General features: G+C 48.4%; 2 protein-coding genes across 6 annotated transcripts in view; one reads left to right on the top strand and one right to left on the bottom strand.

Moving 5' to 3' along the window:
• The window catches only part of SLC25A25 (solute carrier family 25 member 25), a 100,192-nt gene extending 80,252 nt beyond the window's left edge, over positions 1–19,940 (top strand). Inside the window, exon 11 of the mRNA XM_068211436.1 lies at positions 19,909–19,940. Coding sequence (XP_068067537.1) covers positions 19,909–19,925 — 17 coding nt within the window. The 3' untranslated portion in view covers positions 19,926–19,940. The remainder of the gene's footprint in view (positions 1–19,908) is intronic.
• Positions 1–21,320, bottom strand: part of COL27A1 (collagen type XXVII alpha 1 chain) — a 140,994-nt gene that overhangs the window by 39,989 nt on the left and 79,685 nt on the right. For all 5 annotated transcript variants that reach the window (XR_011005647.1, XM_068211426.1, XM_068211427.1 and 2 more), the window contains 9 exons: positions 21,230–21,274; positions 15,570–15,623; positions 12,758–12,811; positions 11,925–11,978; positions 8,760–8,813; positions 1,357–1,410; positions 962–1,006; positions 800–844; positions 540–593 (listed from right to left, as the gene is read on the bottom strand). Coding sequence is in view for 4 of the 5 variants with exons in the window: in XM_068211426.1 (XP_068067527.1) it covers positions 540–593; positions 800–844; positions 962–1,006; positions 1,357–1,410; positions 8,760–8,813; positions 11,925–11,978; positions 12,758–12,811; positions 15,570–15,623; positions 21,230–21,274 (459 nt within the window). In the remaining variant the exon portion in view is untranslated. The remainder of the gene's footprint in view (positions 1–539; positions 594–799; positions 845–961; positions 1,007–1,356; positions 1,411–8,759; positions 8,814–11,924; positions 11,979–12,757; positions 12,812–15,569; positions 15,624–21,229; positions 21,275–21,320) is intronic.

Genomic DNA, 21,320 nt, shown 5'->3' on the forward strand with positions numbered 1-21,320 from the left:
AGCTCAGAAGACCATTCATCTTCCTGGCTCCCATCTGAAACAACTGCAGTGGCCAATCTGAAAGTGTCTGGTTTACTCTCTCCCTTCACAGCCCAGCACTGCTGGCCCTCCTTGAGGTCTGCCTTTCCCCAGTGACTCCCCCAAAGCTGTGGGCTCAGTTCTGACACCATCAGCCTCCCTCCTGCTCCTGCTTCCACTCCACCTAGACTCCAACTCCTCCTGTTACATCTGACCCTGTCCCAGACCCAACCTTGCCCTTCTTTCCTACCTTTCCTTCCAAAGTATCCCTTCCTAGGCCATATCCTACACTCTCCCTGATAGATCCATGGCTCCCTTTTGCTTTCCAGGGGTCTGACCTTGTCTTTCCTTATGGCTCCTAGGACTCTAGCCAAGTCTTTCACATCTCTGACCATGCTGGAGTTGGCAAGGACAGAGAAGCTGGGAAAGGGATAAGTGGTGGGGAAGAGACAGACAGAGAAAGAAATGAAGTGTCTGTGTGCAAGGAAAGACAGATGGAGAGAGACTGATAAGACACTTGCCGGGTCGCCTGGAGCCCCTTTTGCTCCTGGAGGTCCCGAAGGTCCTTGGATACCCTAGAAAAATTAAAAACACCAGGGTCAGCTCCAACCCAGCAGCAATCCTTCATGTCTCTTGGCAGAAATGTGCACCTCAAAAGTGCTCCAGTGACAGGAGGGGAGAGGTGGCCCTGCAAGTGTGAGATAGCATCCAGATTCTTCCTCCTGGACCAGGACTCAAGAACTTGAGGTTATGAAAGGAAGTAGAAGGGATGGACACTTACTGGGAAGCCACGTGCTCCAGTCTCCCCAGTCTCCCCCATCTTGCCCTGTGAACACACAGTGACAGCAATTTTCAGCTGGGGATGTGCTGACACACCTGTGCTGCTCTGAGGACATGTGGGTGTCCCCAGGGCTGGCAGCTCTGGCTCTCACAGAGGACATACCTGCAGCCCATCTGGGCCCACCCTGCCTGGCTCCCCTGGTCGGCCCTGCAAAACAAACAGACAAAGACACATCCAGCAGGAGCACAAGCTGTTGGTGATGCTCTTCTGCCTCAGCCCATCTGCTCTTGCATTTTTGTGCCTCAAATTTCCCTTCCAGTTCCCTGCAGCTTTTGAGAGGCCAAACACCTGGGATTGTTTCCCAAGGAACACCCCAAGCTGGGAGTGTGGGCAAGGGCCCTGATACCAATTCTGGATAGATTTTACTCTGGTTGCAAGACAGACTCATCCCTGCTGGTTGATCCTCATGGAGCAATTGAACATCCCTGTTCCTGGGGGAGGATGTGATCCTGCCCTGAGCATTTCACAGCACAGCTGAGAGCAGCCTTGGCACTCACCTTGGCACCTCGTGCCCCTGGCTCGCCTACGGGTCCATCAGGCCCTCTGGCACCCTAGAAGGAGGCAAAGAGAGGCAAAAATAAGAACACAGAGGATATAGCTCACTGGAAAATCCAGCTGTCATTTTAGCCTTGGCCACCAGGACAGTCCATGAGATCAATCCTGGCTTAGCCAACTTATACCTGCTTGGGTTGAGCACAGAGCTCAGAGCCCAGGACTAAAAAGATTCTTTCTGTGTTTTGTTGCTTCATTTCTCACCGTTACCAGCACACAGCACTTTTTATTCCTGTTAAACCAACTACCAACCACTAACCCAAGCCAGAGGAGAAAAGCAGGCCAGGAACAGCCTTATTTTCAGACAATGGTTACATGACTACAGTTTTGCAATGCACAGTTAAACTTGCAGTTCCAGCCTTATTGACAGCAAACCTTTTTCTTCCTAGAAACCTTGCTTTTCCAACACCTTTGCCCTTAACCCTTGCCACACCACACTGTCACATGGTCACACTGATGGTATAGAGGTGCACGACCCCCACTGTACAGTACCTTCACATTGTCTTGGGCCCCAAATTCCTTCCAAAGAGAAAAGTGTATTTGCTGGCAGCTGAACTGCAAGCCCTCAGCTACAGCTGAATGATATTTAACGATCTGGCTGATGTTAAGGACCAGGCAGGTGCTTGTGCATTTGGGGGTGGGGAGGGTCTGGTGCCATTCCTGGCATCTGCTCCTGGGTGTGTGTGTGAGGTGGGCACAGGGGCCTCAGGAGGTGTGTGGGACACACACCCTGCTGCAAATGAGCAGGTGTGAGTAGCTAAAATTAGTTCATGGTACAGCTTGGGCATCACTGAGGAAGGGGCATCCTTGTTCTTTTAGAGGATTCCAAGTGAGGAGAGCCCTGGGAAGAGGGTAAGGATATGATCAGAGAATCACAGAAAAAATGGTTTGGGTTGAAAGGGACTTTAAAGACCATCTATCTTTCAAGGGAAGCTGAACACACAACCTTCTGGACCATGTGACCCCCAGAGACCAGTGTGTCACACGGACAGAGAATAAAGAGCCACAGTGAAGGAAAATAAAAGAGTTAAAAAAGGGCATATGAAGAGACTCTGTTAACAGACATCATGTTTGCAATCAGTTCATGAGCTCAGTTAGGACTCTTAGGCACTAATGCAATATAAATAATAAATAAAAACACAGAGCAGTGCTAGAACGTAGTGGTAAGAGGAATTCTGAGAGCTGGCCAATGCAGAAAGGGAAAACAGGAGCCAATGTGCTTAATCGGGATGCAAACCCAGTGCCAAAAGTAATAACAGGGCTAGGGAGCCAGTGTGTTAGAAAAGCAACTCCAGGATGACAGGCAAAGAGAAAGACTCACAAAGAAAAGCAGTGTACAGCAGAAATGTACAGGAACCCCAGCCAAATTATTACAGCAGACAAACATTGTCAATATAAAATAATGCAAAAACTCCTACTGAGCTTGGCAAAGCCCTCTGCTGCTCAGAGGAGCAGAGTCTGAATAACCGAGAGCCTGTATTGCACTGCCAGTATGGCACAGCTCTGAAGAATGCTCAGCCTGGCCGCCAGGACAGACAGACAGAGGGCTGTGCCCCAGATGGGATCCCCACAACCAAAGGGGTGTTTCACAGCTGGGGCTGTGCTGCACAAATGTCACAGCACCTCTCACCAGCCCAACACCCCAAGTGCTGTGGCTCATGCTGGCCCCTAGATCAGAGAGCAGTAAAGACCAAGATTTTATGAATCCATGTCCCTATAAACCTCAAAGCACAATGACAAAGACCAGAAGGTCGCTTAAAAGCAGGGCTACTGACAGCTCGAGTCAGACAGCCCTGTTACTTGGGGTGGTGGAAGAGCAGGGCCTGGAGGCATCTTGGAGGCTGCCTGGGGTGACTGGGACACCCAGCAAATACCCAGACCTGCACTGGGAAGGGAGGTGTCAGCATGGGTATGATGTTGGCACTCTGGGAAAGCACCCTCAACAACCAAATCATCCTACCTGGAAAACAAACTGTTCCCCTTTCCTTTGAGCAGCCACTTGGATATTTTGTGCAATTACATCTTTACTGTCTGAGATGATGTGGTGACCTGCTAGAGAAGCAGGGGAAGGATGTGCAGAGGGCAAGAATTCCTTAGCTCAGGCTCAAAGAGGGAACAGGGATCAGAAGCAAGTGGGACATGGAAGTTACAGTGATAATCTGGGTCAGAGTCGGGAAGGAAACTGGAATGAGTCTGGCCCCTCCAGACCCATCTTCTGTAGCCTGTCCTGCCCTGTTCAGCCCCTTTGCCAGTGCAGGGGCTGCTCTGAGCCAGGTGGAGGCTGTTGGGTGCCCTTCAGCAATGGCTGTGGCTCTCATCAGGGCTGGCTGGCTGGGGAAGTGTTTACAGTATCCTCATCTCTTCCAGCAGAGCCCTGTCACCAGCATGGCAGGATCTGCCAGGGCAATCTCACTTTGCAGGAGTCACCTGCCTAATCCCATCACAGCCCTTCCCACTGGCATCTGACCTGAAGAAGGAGAGAGTGACCCTCTATTTATGTGGCAAGCTTCATCTTCTCCAGCCTCCTGGGCTGAAACCTGGCATAAAGGCTTCCCTGAATCCACCCTGACAGGAAAACCTACATTTAGTCAATTAGTTACATTTTTAAAACTCTCTTTTACTGACCAGGCTGGTTAGAGATGAGTGAGTGAGGTCCTGGCAGCTCTCCAGGGAGCATCTTAAAGCCAAGAGCCTCAAGGCTCCTCAAAGGACCTCAAGGTGCCTTCCCCCTGCAGACCTGGCAGCTTGGCATTGCAAGCAGGGCTGAGCAGAGCCCCTGGGCTCCCCTTGGACCCTCAGTGCAGGCCAGGACAGCATTTCCCTGTGCTGAGCAACACCAAGCAGCACTATCAGGAACCCCAGACTAAACAAGGGGTTACCATAGTGGCTGGAGGTGACACCTCACAAAGGCAGGGGAACCCAGCTCCAGGCTTTGCCATTCCAGGTGAGGCAATAGGGATATATCCTGCTGCTAAAGCAGACATGCTCCTGCAGAACTATGTACTCAACAAGGTGTTTCTGCAGAGCAGTGCTGCATGTCCTGCTGTTAAACACCTACTCAGAGCTCAGACAGAGACAGTGACCAGCCTCTGAACAGCAGCATGAAGGAGCAGTCAGTAGCTCCTTTCCAGAAACCCAAAGCCCCTTCCTTACCCAGTTATCCAAATATTGATATTTTGCTATCACAGCCTGGACAAACAAAAAAGCAAGCAGATGCCTTGAGTGAAGCCAAAGGGACACATCCCTGGCCATGGATCTGGAACGAGCTTTTCCTCAAACACTTCTGAGGCTTTCTCAGTCAACTAGAAAGATCCTTGGAAGCAGAACAATACCCTCCACTTCTCCATGAACAACATGCCTTGGAAAGGCAAATATTTTCAGGTTTGCTTAGATAACACCACTTTACAAATCCCTGGCATTTATAAATTCCTGCAGTTGGTGATGCTGGAAATCATTGGGTCCATGTGGGTGGCAGAGCAGCGATTCCTTCCCTCTGGCATGGAGCAGCAAAGCGCCTGGAATGCAGGTGTGCTCCCCTTATCTTGGATTTGCAGGCTTCACGTGGGCAGCAGCTGATGCAGGAGCTGGATGAATGAACGGCACAGTGGAAAAGAGAAATGTGCTTTGGGATTTGAAAAGCTCCTGTGTATCACCTGAGCCAGAACCCAGCAGTGAGAAGATAAAATTCTAGAAATACTGACAGGCACCTTGGCCAGGAGAATAGGGCAAGGTAAGGCACTTTACAGCAGGATTTCAGCTGCAGCTCTATAATGTGAGTTACAAAATCATGGCTCTGGTTGATATTCAGCCCTTCATAGAGACTCCCAGTCTTTTTGATGACATTATCCTTAGGAGACCACACATTTTCCTGCTGTGGGGAGCTGATTAGCAGAAATGTGCTTTAGGATTTAAGTGACATAGGGTAAGGGACCAACTGCCTCCAAATTTAAACCTTGATTTGGTTAAATAATTAGGTTTAAGCATGTACATAGCTGTCACTAGCTGGATACTAAGCACATATCCAAGTGCTACACTGAATACAGATGAAGGGAAATGAGCCTGGGCTCACATGTCCAAGTTTCTTCTCCTTAGGGAAGACTAGAAAGGAAATAACATTTGAGGAAAATTGTTCAGTATCAGTTTGGTGGAATAAATGAAGACTTGTGAAGGGACAATAGCTCTGTCAGGACTAAAAAGAAGGTTACAATTTTTAAAATGCTTTTCTTTTAAAAATATACATATCTTGACACTATAAAAGCTATCACAACATAAATGCAGACCCCAAAAAGTCTCCATTGTTCTTTACAATCAAAACCATATTTGCTATTTACGTTTCCTTCAAAAGCAGAATAACTTTAATGAAGCATCCACAAACAGAGCTCATGGAATCCACAAACATCTGGCAGGGGCTGCATTAATGTTTCCACCCTGAATTTAATTACATCCCTTCTGTAAGCTAGGATAGACAGAGAGTAATGTCTGAAATTACAGATGGGGGATCATTTCCCCATCCTGAATAAAGCAAGAGCCAGAATCACAGGAGCAAGGAAGCAAACATAGGATACTGTGTGCCTGGAATATCTTCTGAGAGTATGAAGAGAAGGAAAATGTGAATGAGAGAGATTTGAACGAGAAATCCTGCAGGCAGGAGATCTGCTGGTTCTTACAATACTGACTTCCCTATATCATATTCACTGAAATCTGTAGAATTTCACAGCAAAGCCCAGGTTCATCCTTCCTGCCGGGGATCTCAGAAAGTGCATCTCTCTGCCTCACAAATTCTGCATGGATTATGTCACTGCAGTGCTCAAACAACACCAGATCTCCACCACAGCACAGCCCAGCAATGGGAGCTGAGAGCAGGAACATCAGCAGCAGATCCAAAGGGTCAGTCCTTGCTGGTAGAGCTTTAGGCAGAGTTTTACCCGACGCTGATGTCCTTAGGGCAAGACCAATTCCTTAACGCTCCCTTTTCCCCAGGCACTGCCTCCTTTCTGCCTCAATGCTCTGCACATCCTGAGGTGACCTTTTGCAGGCACTGCAGCCTGTCAGGATCCAGCCACTGCTGCATTCCTGCTTTGCAGGGCTGGGATGCACTTTGAAGTCTGGCTCTCTCCGTGGAGGCATGTCCAGAGGGAGTGACCGGCACAGGACCTGCTGGACTGAACATCTGGAGAGGAAATGCAAAGCCAGGCCATGAAGCTGAAGGTCTCTCCTATATGATATGTCATTCTGAGGATGGACAGTGCTGGTGGCAGCTGATGTTCCACAGGATCTCTCTGGAAGGTTTGACACCCTCTCTCTGGATCCAGCTACAGCCAAAGGCAAATCCCTGATGTCCCAGGCAACCTCCTTTCCTGGGAGCTGAATCCAGCTTTCCTTGTGGCCTTGAGGCCAGTACGGATGTAAGAAGCTGAAGAAGGTTTATGTGAGGGAATCTTGGACAACCCAAGAGTCAGACACTGCAGCTGCCTGTGCACGCCTGCTGAAAGGAGGGCTCAGTGGCAGGGATGGGGAAGGATCCCTGGCTGGCAGCTGGGAGGAACCAGTTCCAGGACTCCTTCTGTGTCACTGCAAACATTAAAGGCACTGGCAAAAGCACCTGATCCCCTGAGAGGACCCACCTCTCCAAGAGCCCTCACATTCGCAGCCTGGATCCATCAGAAGGTGTTTCCTGTTCAACCCCGTGCTGCAGTTTTACCTTGGGATATTTTCCACCATCCATTCAGAGCCTGCCATGAAGGAACACCTCCAGTTTCTCATCCAACATGATCATGGATATCCCAGACAGCCCAGCTAATCCCTGCTGGGCAGCACAGAGGAAGCACGCTCCCCGTGGGCCCCTTTGCAAGTGGACCTGGGGAGTGAACTCCATGGGCCTTTCCACCAAGGAGCACAGAGGAATGGGAGCTTTTTCCCCAAAAAAAGTCACAATTCCCAGTCACAAATTAAAAGATGAACCCTGATAAACATCTGCCAAACTTGGATGTTACTGGCATCCTTCTAGATGTGATTTTAAAGTTTAGAGCAGTTCCAGGGTACATAACTCTGTGGTTACAAAGCTTCCTAGTTGGTTATTCCATTTTCTTTTGCTGGTCCCAGCTATTTGAAGAAAGCATTCACTCTGGCATAGGGAAACACAAAACTGTTGGCTGTCCTGAATCACCCAAGCAGAAGTTGCAGGAGAAGCAGAGTGTGGCAGTAGGTAAAATGTATTGTTCACTCCAGTGTATGTCTTTGAAAATGAAACATGGGAACAGATCCTTGGAGGGAGAAATGCAAAATATGTTGTTGCTGGGGCCTTCAGCAGAACTCATGTGTGCTTGCTATTAATACTTTGTAAAGCAGCTGGACAAGGAAAAACAATCCAAAGCAGGGATGCTCCTGCAATAAATATCCCGTTGGAGAAGAAAGATTGAAGAGCTCAGTGGGATGGGGGCTGGATGTCACAGGCAGGAAAACAAGCAGCTTTGGCAGGTCTAGAGGTCACTGTCCTGTCGACTGTCACCCAAAGAGGGCGGGGAGAGCCACACAAGAGCTGACTCTGAGTGCCTGTGAGCTCTTTTCTGAGGGAAAGGTGAACTCACAGCTCTGCCAGTGGTGCCGGGCAGTGGCACCCGGCACGAGGCTGGGGGCTGCTCTCTCCAGGCAGGGTGAGGAGTCACCTGTGCTCACAGGGTGGTACTGTTGAGGTATGTACACATCAAATCAGGGCTGGAAAAATCCTTAGAAAGGCACAGGACGTGTTTATGATCTGATCTACTGACAATGCAAAGCACACCTTCCTCATATGCCCGTGGAGCCCTGCTGGGAGGTGTCAATCCTGTGGGACTGGAGGGCAACACATGGGTAGAACAGCCCAGCTCTACTTCTGTCAGCCTTGTCTCTTAATTCTATGTCATGACATAACATTTGCTCCTTCATCTGCCTCTGGTTATATCACAACACTTCATATCTCAGCTACTTTTTCTCCCACAGCAACAAAGGCACCTTTTCTGGTTTTCTACCTGCACCCTTTCCCACAATTTCAGACAACTAAATCTTCATCATCCTCACCAGAAGCATCCATAAACTGTGTTTTGACATGGCAGGTAGTTGGAAAAGACAGGCTGGACCACTTCCATGATAACCTCCACTGTGGGGACCCCTCTGCCCTTACACATCCTCAGCATTCACTTCCCTGGTAAGATTTGTTTCAAGGACCACACAGCCTTTGTGTGCAGCACAAACATGTCTGGGGAGGTGCTGCCCAAGTCCTGCTCATCTTCACACCCCCAGACTAAAGCAGCAGGTTATTTTTCCAGTGTCTGGAAGAAGAGAGGGATGAAAGCTCATGGACAGTGCTTACCCTGCGGCCTTTCATGCCTCGGACCCCTGGCACACCACGGGCTCCTGCTGGACCCTGCAAGGGGAAAAAGGACACACAATGAGGAAGGCAGCAGCTTTGGTAAGACCCTACATTCCTATGGGATCTGCAGGGGCCTCAGATGCAGACCCTTGACCAGCAGATTGGTTCATCAAACACTTGCTAAAAACATTGCCATTTTTACTTGTCTATAAATGGCCTTTTTTTTTTTAAGTCATGGATTGTCTTTGGATTGTGAACATTTAGGCCAAAGATCCTGGCTGAGGTTTGTGTGCTTAATGACCTGCAGGCTGTTATCTGTGTCAGTGGTGTGATGTGAAGAGAAGTTGAACACCCAGAATCCCCTCTGAATCTATTAAAAGCAGCTGTTTCTCAGCATCTGTTCAAAAATAATAATAACCAGAATCTCATTTTTAGATGTCCAAATACAAAATCAGACACCTCATCTTGGGTATCCAAGTTTGATCTTTTCAGCCAAATACTGACTTTATCTTTAAGTAACTGTTGCCCTGTTAATGCTGCATAAATATTGATACTGGCAGATAGATACTAATTTAATGTGGACTGTTGGTGATGTGGATGATCCTGTTCTTCTTACAATTAAAGAAGGATCTCAGGTTTTCTTTTAATCTGGATTTGTACACACATCATTCATTAATGTGCATACAGAAAATGCAGAAAGCCAGTTTTTTTCCCAGCTAGATTATTTATCAGAGTAAAAAAACATAAGGGATATATTTATTTAACAGTGCTTAGTTCTGTATCACAGCTTTTAAGCCTGATACTTAAAGTTAGTGCCTTTCTGCTGTCAGAAAAGAAAACCTCAAAATGACACATTCACTCCTTTCTCTCTCAAACATTCCACATCAAATTTGGCTGCTTACATGTTAATAGCTTTTACCAACTGTCAGCCCTGCAAATTCCACCACAGATCAGAACAGAACTGGACTGTGATCTTCCTACTGCTCCTATAACTGCCATTTATGAAGATTTTGCTTTTGTGCATGGCACATAAGTTCGGGATACAAATTCTGAGCTGTTCTCACTCAGTATGGAAATGTCAGTTGACTGTAGCTGTATTTGTGATCACAGTACCTCTCAGTTTTGGTAGTGAGGACAGCGGTGACTGGCACAGGCAGTGGATGTGTCAGATGCTTGTTTTATAGAGATTTTTATGATAACCATGTACTGAAATTAAATCCTTAGTTGGTATTTGGAATCTCCTCGGGAAGTCGCAGCCTATCCCAAACAGCTTATGAAAGTACAAGGACAGAAACATTCATTGTAATGGCAAACGTTGAGGGAATAGCTAGATACCCTGCTGGAATTCCAATGAACTGTTTAGGAGAAGATAAGTGACCTTTAATATTCCTATAGATACACATTATTTCCAAAACTGTATATAAACAGAAAAGATGCACCATAATGGTGAGTAAGAAGAGGAAAAAGGAATTCACAACCCTCAGGAAGCTGAAACCAAGGGCAAAGTTTCCTACCATTGACTTTGCTTCCCATTTCCAGTCACCCTTTGTTGAATTAACCAGCCATCACTGCTAAGGCTCATTCAAAGATTTTAACAGTTTAGGACAAACAACAACTGCATGCCTCAGGTCTGGCTTGAAAAGCAAATAAGGAATGTTTGGTGGAAAAACAGCTGGAGTTAATGAGTGGGGATTTGATATTAGGAGATTATTTGATTTACTGGCTCTGTGGGGAAGGTTGGCTTATTGAATTATGACTTTTTAAAATGCAGTTATGGAGCAAACATTTTGCTTGGATGAGCTTGTTATTTGCCTGCAGGAGAAGAGGGAACTGAAGGAAGCAGAAGGACCTGGGGAGAGTCTCAGCTCCCAGAGGTTTGCTGAGAGGTTTTGGTATCTCCACCTGGATCTGATGCCTCAGCTCTTTCTATTGCTATGCCCCAGTGAAGACAGACAAAATTTGGCTTCACTTGAAGGTACATTTAGTGGTGCATGGGATGGTGCTCAGGGCTGGAGCTCTCTGCCACAGGGCAGAAACTGCCTTGGCCACGGGTGCTCACAGGCCTGCAGCAGGGGGGAGCCCAGTGCTCCGGCTGTCCCCAAGTCATGTGGCAGCTAACATGAAGGGAAGTTGTTAAAAATGAGACATCTACAGATATGCAGCTGCCTCTTAGGCTTCTGTCAACAGCAAGTGCTTCCACAAGGGGCCACAGAGCAGCTCAGCGCTGGGGGCTGCGGGTGGCATCGTGCTGCTCTTATTGTAAGGACAGGGCTGGTGCCATGTTGCTGCTCTCCAGGCAGGGATGGGTCACCCTGAGGTGCTGCTTGACCTCAGATTTTCTCTTTTCCTCACCTCCACTCACTTGCTACTGCACAGTCTGTGCCCAGGCAGCAGCTGCCTGCAGCCAGTGTACCCAGAGCGTCCTCGAGCTCCTGGCAGTGGCAGAGTTGACCCCGATTTGGAGGCCACACCTTTGGCACTTCTCGGGCATTTCACTGCTGTGATCTTCCTCCCAGTTACCAGCACTGTGGGAATTCACACACTGAGAAAAATCCATTCCCTGCACCCACCCAGGGCTGCCTTTTTGTTGGCTCCAGCAGCACTTGTGCTGCTGGGAGAGCCCGAACTACATCTAAAGAACATCTGTGGGAAACTGGAGCCAGGCTAAAATCTGCCTCCATGGCGATTGCATGCTCCAGCCACAGCTGCAGTGTGCCAGATGAGCCTGTCCAGATGGAAGGTCAGTCTGGGGAAGCTGCTCTGCTGCTCCTCTCATGCCAGCAGGGTCTTTGACCATGAAGGATGGTCATGCTACATGCCGTGGTCACTGTGATAAACGACCATGATACATCACTATATCACATGGTGTGATCCCCACACTGCCAACCATTCCCAGCCCAGAACACCTTAAACTAGGGAGCCTGTGTCCTGCTAAGAGATTGAGGCTGGATTGTGACTTTTGCATCCCACCTTAGGAATACAAAATTTTGAATTAAGCACTGTGCTTTTTTTGTGTCTCTTTCCCTGTTGCTCCCACTCATGTCCCATTGCTCTCTCCATATCTGTTGTTTGTATCAAACTCAAATGAACTGGAATACAGTTGCTTGACTTGGTCCATGCATGCCCAGGATGTGGCATTACAAGATGATGATAGCTTTTACTTACTGTTGGTCCAGGGATCCCAGGAAAACCCACTCCTCCTGGCATCCCAGGGTGCCCCTAAAAGGGAAGGCAGAAGAACATGCCTGCTGTGAATGTCCACAATCTGCACAGACTTTCTTCCTCCCAGTGGGAAGACAGGAAAAATGGATTGTTGACTGCTTGCAAGGTCAGGCAGATATGATATTTGTCAGGGTAAAATTGCTCAGGGGCAGAAGGAAATGGCCAGGCTGTCACTAACCCAGCTCCAACCTGGCCAGTGATATCAGCAGCAAGATTTTCTGAACAGCCCAGAGAGAACGGGCTGAATTAATACGAAAATATGTCTTTGGGTCTTGTACTGTGGTAGACAGGAAACAAGTGTCAGAGCAAGACAAGATCCAGCTGAGGTCCCCACTGTTAAATTCCTAAATGTAGTTCCCTGAAAGGCAGAGCACAGCAAGGCACAGTGACTGTGCTGCCCAAGCACCCTGCATTTCCAGTTGCTCTGGAAAGCTTGGACAGATCCTTGTTGGTGGGCACTGTCTGTTCAAGAGCCAGGAAGAGCTGCAAGAGCTGCGTCCTTCAGCTCCTGGCTTGTCTCCACTGGACACAGCAGGTCCTCAGCTGATGGAGCCACAGAACACACCTCGAACCCCAGTGCTGCACTGAAGGAAAAACTGCTGGACTCAATTGCTACACCTCAATATCCACTCAAATGCCCATTCCCATCCCCACAGACACGGGAAGAAATTGCAGCTGTTGTCATGAAACTAAAAGACAGGAGAAGCTGCACCCTTGTCTAGGACAGAGACAGAGGGGCAGCAGCAAGAGTGAGAGAATGCAGACTTACTCCTTACCATCGACCCCTTGACTCCTGGAGGGCCAGGGGGTCCCACTGGGCCACGGTCACCCTAGGAGAGAGACATAGGGAAGAGTGATCTAGAGCAATGAAACAACTAAAAAAATCCACAAATTCATGTCTATGCCATCAGCTTTCTTCCAAAAAATGCTTTCAGTATTACTCTCTTTCCATCCATCTCATCAGAGTAATGGAAGAATTGCAGGAATTAACTAATCCTCCACATCCCAAGAGAGGGGACTTTTACCATCAAAAGCACCAACGTATGAAGGAAACAGGCACATCACCTTCAATTCCAAACAGTGCTAGGACTGAACCCAAGGAAATCTCCAGCCCTTCCCACCCAAGGCATGACATGCCTCTCCTGCAGAATCACAGTCCTTACACGTGCTGGAATTTCAGAGCCATGGATTTGAAGTCTGTTGTCACAAGGCCCTGCTGAGAACAGGGAATTAAGGAAAAAACCAGAGATGCTGCCTGGTGCTTTCAGAGAAGACTGTGGGTGTTCTGGGGGAACTACCGGTCCTGTGGCTCATACTGAGACCACAGTGCCAGCAAGAATGACCTGGAGGTCTGATTTATGAGGGGCTCGGAGCTGGATGACTCCCCAGCCCACCCTAAAGATAGGATCCCTTCAAAACCAAGCAGTTAAAGAACTTAATGTACCAAAACATCACTTATTCATTGCAAAAGTCTTCCTTATACCCTCATGCAGACCATCTCACTTTCCATGAACACGTCCTTGACCCAAAAGTAGAAGACAAGAGGGTTAAGCCCCCACGAGCACCAGCACAACCTGCTGATGTGAGGGTGACATGAAGGTGTGGCTTTAGCAGTGGGGACATCAAGAGCTCCTTTGGGAGATGGTGGCAGTTCCCACACAATTGTCTGTAGTCTCCCTCCAGCCCCGGGGGTGCACTGGGAATTAGGTGTGTTAGGTTTGTATGCTCAGGGGGATGAGGAAGGAGGATTTAGCAAATGCTGCCAATTAGCTGACGCCCAAAATTTGACCTACCTTCCAACAGCAAAAAGTGTAAGGGGAAATATTTTCTGGGCTCTAAGGAGCTTATTAAAAACAAATCCCAGAGTTTGTGTTGTCACCAGTTGGCCCTTGTAAACCAATGTACGGATTTTTTTCTCCCTGAATGGATGGATTTTATTAAGTGTGTATTAACTGTATTGTTCTCTTTGATAATCTTTGGATTCTACTGGCTTCAGTCTTAACTTTTGCAGCTCTCAGGATGGAGATTGCTGACTCAGCTATGTCTAATGAAAGCATATTTCCCACTTCATTTAGCTCACAAGAGCGTAGTAAGCTGTAGGATACTATGCCAACTGGAGGCCTGGTTGAGGTTTTGATTTGATGATAGCTATTTCTGTCATCCCTAAATTTGTCCTGGTAGAGAAGCCTGATGGAAATCCCAGCTGTGCTGAGGATCTCCAAGGGCAGATTTTCAAAGGACAGCCTGGGCTTGCCTTGACACTGATGTAACATCATCACATTACAGAGTTGATCTGGAAGTTGAGGATACTTCATGTGGTCAAGGCTTTGGCATGGAAGGCACAGGGACAGATGTGAACTTAATGGAATGGAGAAAAAGATCTTCCCATGTCATGGCAAACACCTTATTCTCCATTCAATTCAGGGCTGCAGCTGCCAGTGAGACAGCTCACTCAGGCACCAATTTTCTGTGCAACCACCCTGGACACATCACTCTTTATTCCTCTGTTTTCCTTCTGTAAAATACAGCCCACATCATGTCACTCTTTTTAGTTCTTGTGGGCCTTGACAGCTTGGACTGAGACTGATTCTGCTACTGCCTCACTGGGGCCCAGAGGATAGAAAGGCCTTTCCAAAGACTGCTGTGGACAGACAATAAAATGGATCTGCAGCAAACACAGTATAACTGTCACAGAGTCTTTACATCATTACCCAGAGGACAGGGCTTGAAGCAATAAAAGTGAGAAAGAGAGCACTGATGTGTGGAATGCATCGTTTTATGCTCTTCCCTATCTTTATGGCTGCACTGTGAATAATTAAACCACCAATGAAAACCAGCAGCGTGCGAGTGAGATACAATGAATGACACAGATGATTTGTCTTTGGGAGCTGCCTCTGAATAAAAGTTTACACTCTAATAGAAAACAAATTAACGTCCTTTTACATTTTTTACGTGAAATAAAACCCTTTTTATTCCCCTGGAAGAGGTTTGTGTCTCTAGTGTACGCAAGAGGGCACCAGCCCTGAGTGTGCCTAAAGCAACCAGGGACAGCCAGATGGGATGGTCCTCACCGGATAAAATGGGAAATATTTGGACCAGCCTTTGCTCAGATGGGTGGCTGCACTCTTGTACACCTGAGAAATTGCTGGACCTCCTGCTCAATGCAGGTTCAGCCCTGGTCCTGTGTGACCCCCCCTGGCAACCCAGAGGTTGAAACATAGAATTCTGTAACCTCAATCCCATGGACTCCTCCCATGACCAGCAACACAGGGCTGATGGATCCCTCATTCCCATAAAAAACAGAGCTGACTGTTAAATACAAATTGCCTGGCACATTATGAATGAGGAAAGTTAATTTTTCAAAGAATATTTGACAGCATCTCCCTGGAGGGCAGCGCATGTTAATTCCTGAATGAGAAGTGGATGATTTTGGCCTGGTCCTAGTCTAGCTCAGACACCCTGGACGTGTTTCATTCCCAGCTGGGTGTTGCACTCACATCACAACTTAAATCTCCACAACCCTTCTCGCACCCCAGCCTCCCTATCCTGCAAAAATTACAACAACGATTTCATTGCAAGCAATCCTACCTTTTCTCCTGCTATTCCAGGCTCCCCCACCGGACCAATGAAACCCATTAGACCCTGAGGAAAGAGAAGAGCACAATTAATTTTCAGTTTTTATTTGCTGAGAAAGTAAACAGTTCCTTTGGTCCACCTTGCTGGTTGCAATAGCACAGCATCCCTCGTATAATGCTCAGTAATTCCTACTGGCTACCAGAGCGGATGGAGTTGCTCCCGGCCATGGGAATGTCTAACTCCACAGCTGGTTCTGCTTTAGGGGCCAGCTGGAACAGCAGCATGAGGATCTGCAAGAACCACAACACACAGCGCAGTGGATGAGTGAAGGAAGGGAGGCCGAGTCCATAGTGTGGCTTTGTTCTGTGAGCTTTTCCCAAAACAGCTTCCCCAGGAGCTCCTGGGTTGCACAGAGACAGAGACTTGCCATCGTTTTAGCAGCTGGACTTGGTAGACTTCTTCTGGGTTAAAAGCTGCCTCAGCCCTTTGTGCAGACTAATTTTGCCTTGGATAGTGTCGTGCTGGTGGGATGCCAGTAGGAAATAAAGGTTCCTGCAGCCAGAGAGGCCAGCGGGGCACTGGATCTCGCACACTACTCAGAAACCATCTTGGAACAAACCTCCAGTCTAAGCTCAGGGTTTAACAATGTTTGGGATAACGAAGAGGCAAACAGAACTGCTTTTAATTAGGAAGATGGAAACAGATGCAATCTCAAGAGAAGATTCCTGAGAATTAAGATAAAGCAACCTCCCTACCAGCTCCAGTGGTTTCTGCCTCTGGAGGTGCAAGGGACTGTCCCCTCTGCCACTGCAGGCACCCGCCTCCTCTGTGCCATGATGGAAATACCGATTAGCCATGGGATGACAACTACCAACAGAAAAGCTCCACTACCCTGCAGGCGTGTCACCAACCTTTCTGAAGTGGTCTTTGCTTTGAAACGGCCTTTGTGTCTGAAGCTGAGGCAGTCCTGGGGCCCAAGATTGTCATCGTGGCCAGACTGCACGGACCAGACACCTGTGGCAAGCAGAGGTGGACTCGGCACAGATTGCCCAGTGCAGAAATCAACTGGAGAGCAGAAAACTCTGCAACATCTGCCTATGCAAGGCTGCCACTGGGTGGCATTGCTGAAGGCTGCTGGGTCAATTGTCCTTTCAATTTGACACAAGTGCAGGTACACAACTGCATCCAGCTTCTGAATTTTTCCAACAGCCCAAGGCCACAAAGAAGGCAAATGTTATGGCAGAGAATGGCAAAGCAATGAGATGCAACAGGGAAATGTGTTGCTAGGCAAAAATAGACAATAAAGGAAGAAAGAATACATCCCTTGTTCATTTCCAATTTCTTGGAAAACCACAGAACTCTTTCTCTCTCTCCTGGGAATATGCTCTTTAAGAAATTTCTGGTTCCTTAGGCCAGTTCCTGCAGAAGAGGGATCCCTGCTCTGCAGATCCCTGCTCTGGTCCCATTCAGAACAAGACTGTTTCAAACTTCCTTCCAAGGGGTGCTGCATATCCAAGCTCAGGCTTGAAGGTCAATCTTCAGACCTACTGTTCATGGCAGCATCCACCCTAAAAAGCCTCTCAGGAATTTGGGTCCTGAAGCCAGGTGTACTGGTGATGCTTCTCAAGCTGGCCTGCTGGTGCTTTGCAGAGGGGTTTGCAGGGATCAGAGCACACCAAGAGCCCCCAACACCCTCCTGAGATCCCCCTCGCTGTCACAGATGTGCTGCTTGTTATGGCAGCTTGTGCAGAAACCTGCTGGCGTGGCCAACACCGCGCAGATGGGATGGAAGCAACATTTCAGTCCGCCACATTTCAGCACAGCCAACATTTCAGTCTGAACCCAGGGAAAATTCTGCCTGTGCTGGTGCACTGTGGTACTGCACAGGGGAAGATGTCACTGCTCCCCACGTGAGAGGAGCATCCCATGGTGAGAACGTGAGATGCAGAGCAGGGGCCTTGTAGCTTCCAGCACAGTAGCTCTGCAGTGTTTGCAGCCAGCACTGTCTGCTCTGGGCTAAATTAACCGACATTGCTGTGTCTGCAAGCAGACACAAATCGGGATAGATATGTCTACGCCAAATAAATCTCAGTAATTTATCAGGAGTATAAGAAAAAACAGGGGAAGATTGGGTAATGATGTTCTTCACTGGCCAAAATGGGATAGCCGCTAAAGGCAAGGAGATTTAGGTTTTAAGACAGAAAGATTTAGGTTTTAAGAACCAGAAGAGCTGCCAATGGCAAATATTTAATCAAAACAGACACAAATTGTGGTCATTACACTAAAACGGCCGTGGCACAACATATTTTTCTCAGGTTCCCAGGGTTGAAAAGAGGGCCTGCATCAAACAGGGCTCTGGGCAGTGTGTGTAATGATGCACATGAAGTCCCAGCAGCAGTGGCTGCCCGGATAAAGGCCCACACTATACAGGAAAGAATGTAAAACATTTATATTAGACAGGAGTTCAGCATGTCGCTCATGATTCAGTCTGCTGTATTCTCCAGCCAAGGGCATGGCGGAAAAGGGATGGAGATTGTTAAATTTGCTGGGGGCTTGGTGGGAGGGGGGGACAAGGAAAGGAAGGGGGACTGGTGGGTTGTAATTCCTAACTCCTGTCTCGCTTTCCCCATTTATTGCCCAGCCCTGTCATAATTAAGCCCCCCCTCTTGGCTCCATCAACAGAGAGCAAGTCGGCAATGAAGCCTTGCATAAATCATAGCCCATTTGAGAGGAACAAGCGGCCGGCGAGCCCAGCGTGAGCAGGGTCTCCCAGGGACGGGACCGCTAGTCGCTCCCAGCGGGAACCGATCGCGGCCTTTCTGTTTTACTGGTTCGCCAGAACTCAAAACAAAACAAACCAGGGACAAAGGACGGGAGGGAGTAAATGTACAATCCTCCCATTCAGATGAAAGAAAGGGAAAGTAAAACAGTAAATATCACAGTTTAAAGGAGGACGCTCTGACCCGCAAAGAACAGCCATGTGGTTTAACCCTCTGTGCACTGCGCTCAGCCCTGCCCCGGTGCTGTGTTGGGTTTCCACCATCCTGAGGAGGGAGAGAAGGGAAGGTGGAGATGTGCTGTCGAAACACCGTGTCACATCAAAGAGGCTCTGAACACCACAGTGCCTGAAAATCCCTGACTGAGATGTCTGGAGGTCAGAGATTGCCTCGAGGAGAAGGTGAATGGGTTGGAAAGGAGCAGTGCTAACACGTGGGAAACACCAGCGCAGTTCCCTGCTCTGTTCTTGGTGACCCTCTTGACCTTAGCCAAGACAATCAGGACCTCCCTACCTGCAAACCTGACATTACAGCCCCTCTCCTTTGGAAGGGGAAAGACATGAAGGAGATGGTGCTGGTGTCTTTTGACAAATTATCTTAGAATACTGATATTGAGACAACATACTTTGACCTTAAAGGACAAGAGAAGGGCCTTGGCTGTCCTTCCCAGCACAGAGCGATGGGAAGGTGGCTGACCCTGACACAGCCCCATGAGTGAGCAGGCCTGTCACTTCTTGTACAGGGGAAGGGACTCAAACAGCTGCTCCTGCTATGACAGGACCTCCCCAGTCCCATTAAGGACATAAGTCACAGCTTTCAGCTGGCACAACTCTTCACTGGGATTTTCTAGAGCCAAGCAGGGGGTCCCTGGGATGGCAGCACCTTCCTGCCTGCTGCAGGGTGTCACTTCTCCCACAAGGCTCTCTGACCTTCAACAGGGACATCTGGGGGACATTCTTCTGCTGTGCATTCCCAGCTCGGGGACAGGAAGGCTGGTGGCTTCCCTGGCCAGAGGCCTCGTATTCCTCTTCATATCCTTCTGACTCCATCTACAGGCAAGGAAGGGTTAACCCACACATTTCCAGGGTACTGGGGCGCCTGGCAGCTGGAATCCTTCCAGCACATGGAGACAACAAGCATCTCCCGGGTCTGTGTCCTTGCAATGGAAAAACAATGCATCAGGGACTGCCCTGTGGCTTAAAACCTCATTTTTCAACGAGAGCTCAAGTATCACCGGAAACCTTACAGAAACTCCTGTGTTTTCCTAAACAGATGTCCCTAAGAAAGGGAAGAAATCTCCAATGAGATGGATGGCTGATCTCTTCTCATGCTGCTCCGCTCTGAGATAAACCATTTGTCAGGCAGGGCAGCAGGATTGAGAAGTGTGGCCACCCTTACTGTGGAATAGAAAACATCCAGGTCTCCACAAGAGAAAACAGGGTGAGGTGATGGTGTCTGCAGTGCCAAGGGCCCGGGCTCATCCTCTCAGGGCTCTGCAAAAAACCAACCCAGCCCCAACACCAACTGCTGAAGTTTAAGTGGAGGGAGGAAGGAAACCCCAAAGATCCAGCATCCTTCAGTGGAGATGTGAGGGGAGGGGAGGTTATTTCTTATTACTCTGGTGAGACATTTTTGTTCTAATTACTTGACTGGTTCAGAAATGGAAATTTTCTGGGTGATATTTCTAGACAGAGACTAATTGACTAAGAATAACACAGGCAGCTTTCCTACCACTGTGCTGGTTTCAGTGTCAGCAGAGGCCAGCTGTGTTTTCTTTTCGATGAACAGTGCCTACAGTTCTCATCCAAGGTCAGTCCTGAGGGAAGTTAAAGAATAATAATCCTAATGATGCTTTGCCCTTCAAGGACAATGTCTGATTAAGGATCTCAAAGCACTTCTAAATATTCTTTTTTAACAGTATCCACAGGTGCCACTTCAGAACAGGAGGCACTTGGGCTAAGCTCTGCTCAGGGCTGTCTCACACCTTCCACAGAAGGGGAAACTGAGGCACAAAGCACTGGAAAGTGTTGCCTGAGATCGTGCAGAATCTGATAAAGTTACAAGTAGAACCCAGCTGTGGGGAACAACTTTGCTTCTTCAGTAGCTGCTCTTCAAGGTGCAAATTAACAACCATAACACAGAAAAGGCTCTAATTTCCAAAGAGAAGTAACCACCTTTGATGTATACTGAGGCTGGTGTCAGACTGCTGGTACTGAAAAGGATCCACCTTGACTTTTGTAGACTTGCTTGGTCAGAAACCCTTGGAAAAAGTGACCCAAAGAAGAGCCAGAGAGGCTGACAAACTAAACCAAACCAAACCAAGCGTGCTGACCATCCAGCAGGGAAAGTGTTGGGAAGGACAGCAGTGGTGAGAAGCAACACCCGCAGTGCCAGGGCCAGCTGCCACAGCCAGTTTGGTGTGGTTGTGCAGGAACACACAGAATTTGTTGGAGGCTCTGTGGCTTCACTTTCAGGGCTGTTGGTGGACAAGTTTGTGGGTTTCAATCACAGAGATGTGGGAACTATTGTTGCTTTTTCCTTGATGCCTGTGGTTCCCCCAAAGCCTACAGGGATAATGCATGTCCTGGGTTATGCCAGCAGAATGTTCTCCATGGAATTACAGCAAAATGCAGCTCAGTGTCTCTCTTCCCCAGGGTGTGGTTTCTTCAGCTGCTACCTCCTCTACTCCCCAGAAAACTTAGGGGAGGTGAAAGTAACATAGCACCCAAAGCAGAGAATCCTATCCTTAAAGCCTGGAACCTGGAGCACCAGGGCTGTGGGCAGCTTTAAGGTGGCCAGAAATCCCTGGCCGCTGCCCTGTGCCTGCACTCTGGGCATCCAGGACACGTTGTACAGAGGAGATCATCAAGGAGACAAGGAAAATAAGGAATTTACCTGCTCACCAACTTTCCCTGGTCGGCCACGGTTTCCTGGCTCACCCTGCAGGACAAGGAGACAAGGGCACATGGGTTACTGGGTGCTGCCA

This window comes from Anomalospiza imberbis, chromosome 21 (assembly GCF_031753505.1).
Source record: "Anomalospiza imberbis isolate Cuckoo-Finch-1a 21T00152 chromosome 21, ASM3175350v1, whole genome shotgun sequence".
In the NCBI taxonomy this organism is placed as follows: Eukaryota; Metazoa; Chordata; class Aves; order Passeriformes; family Viduidae; genus Anomalospiza; species Anomalospiza imberbis.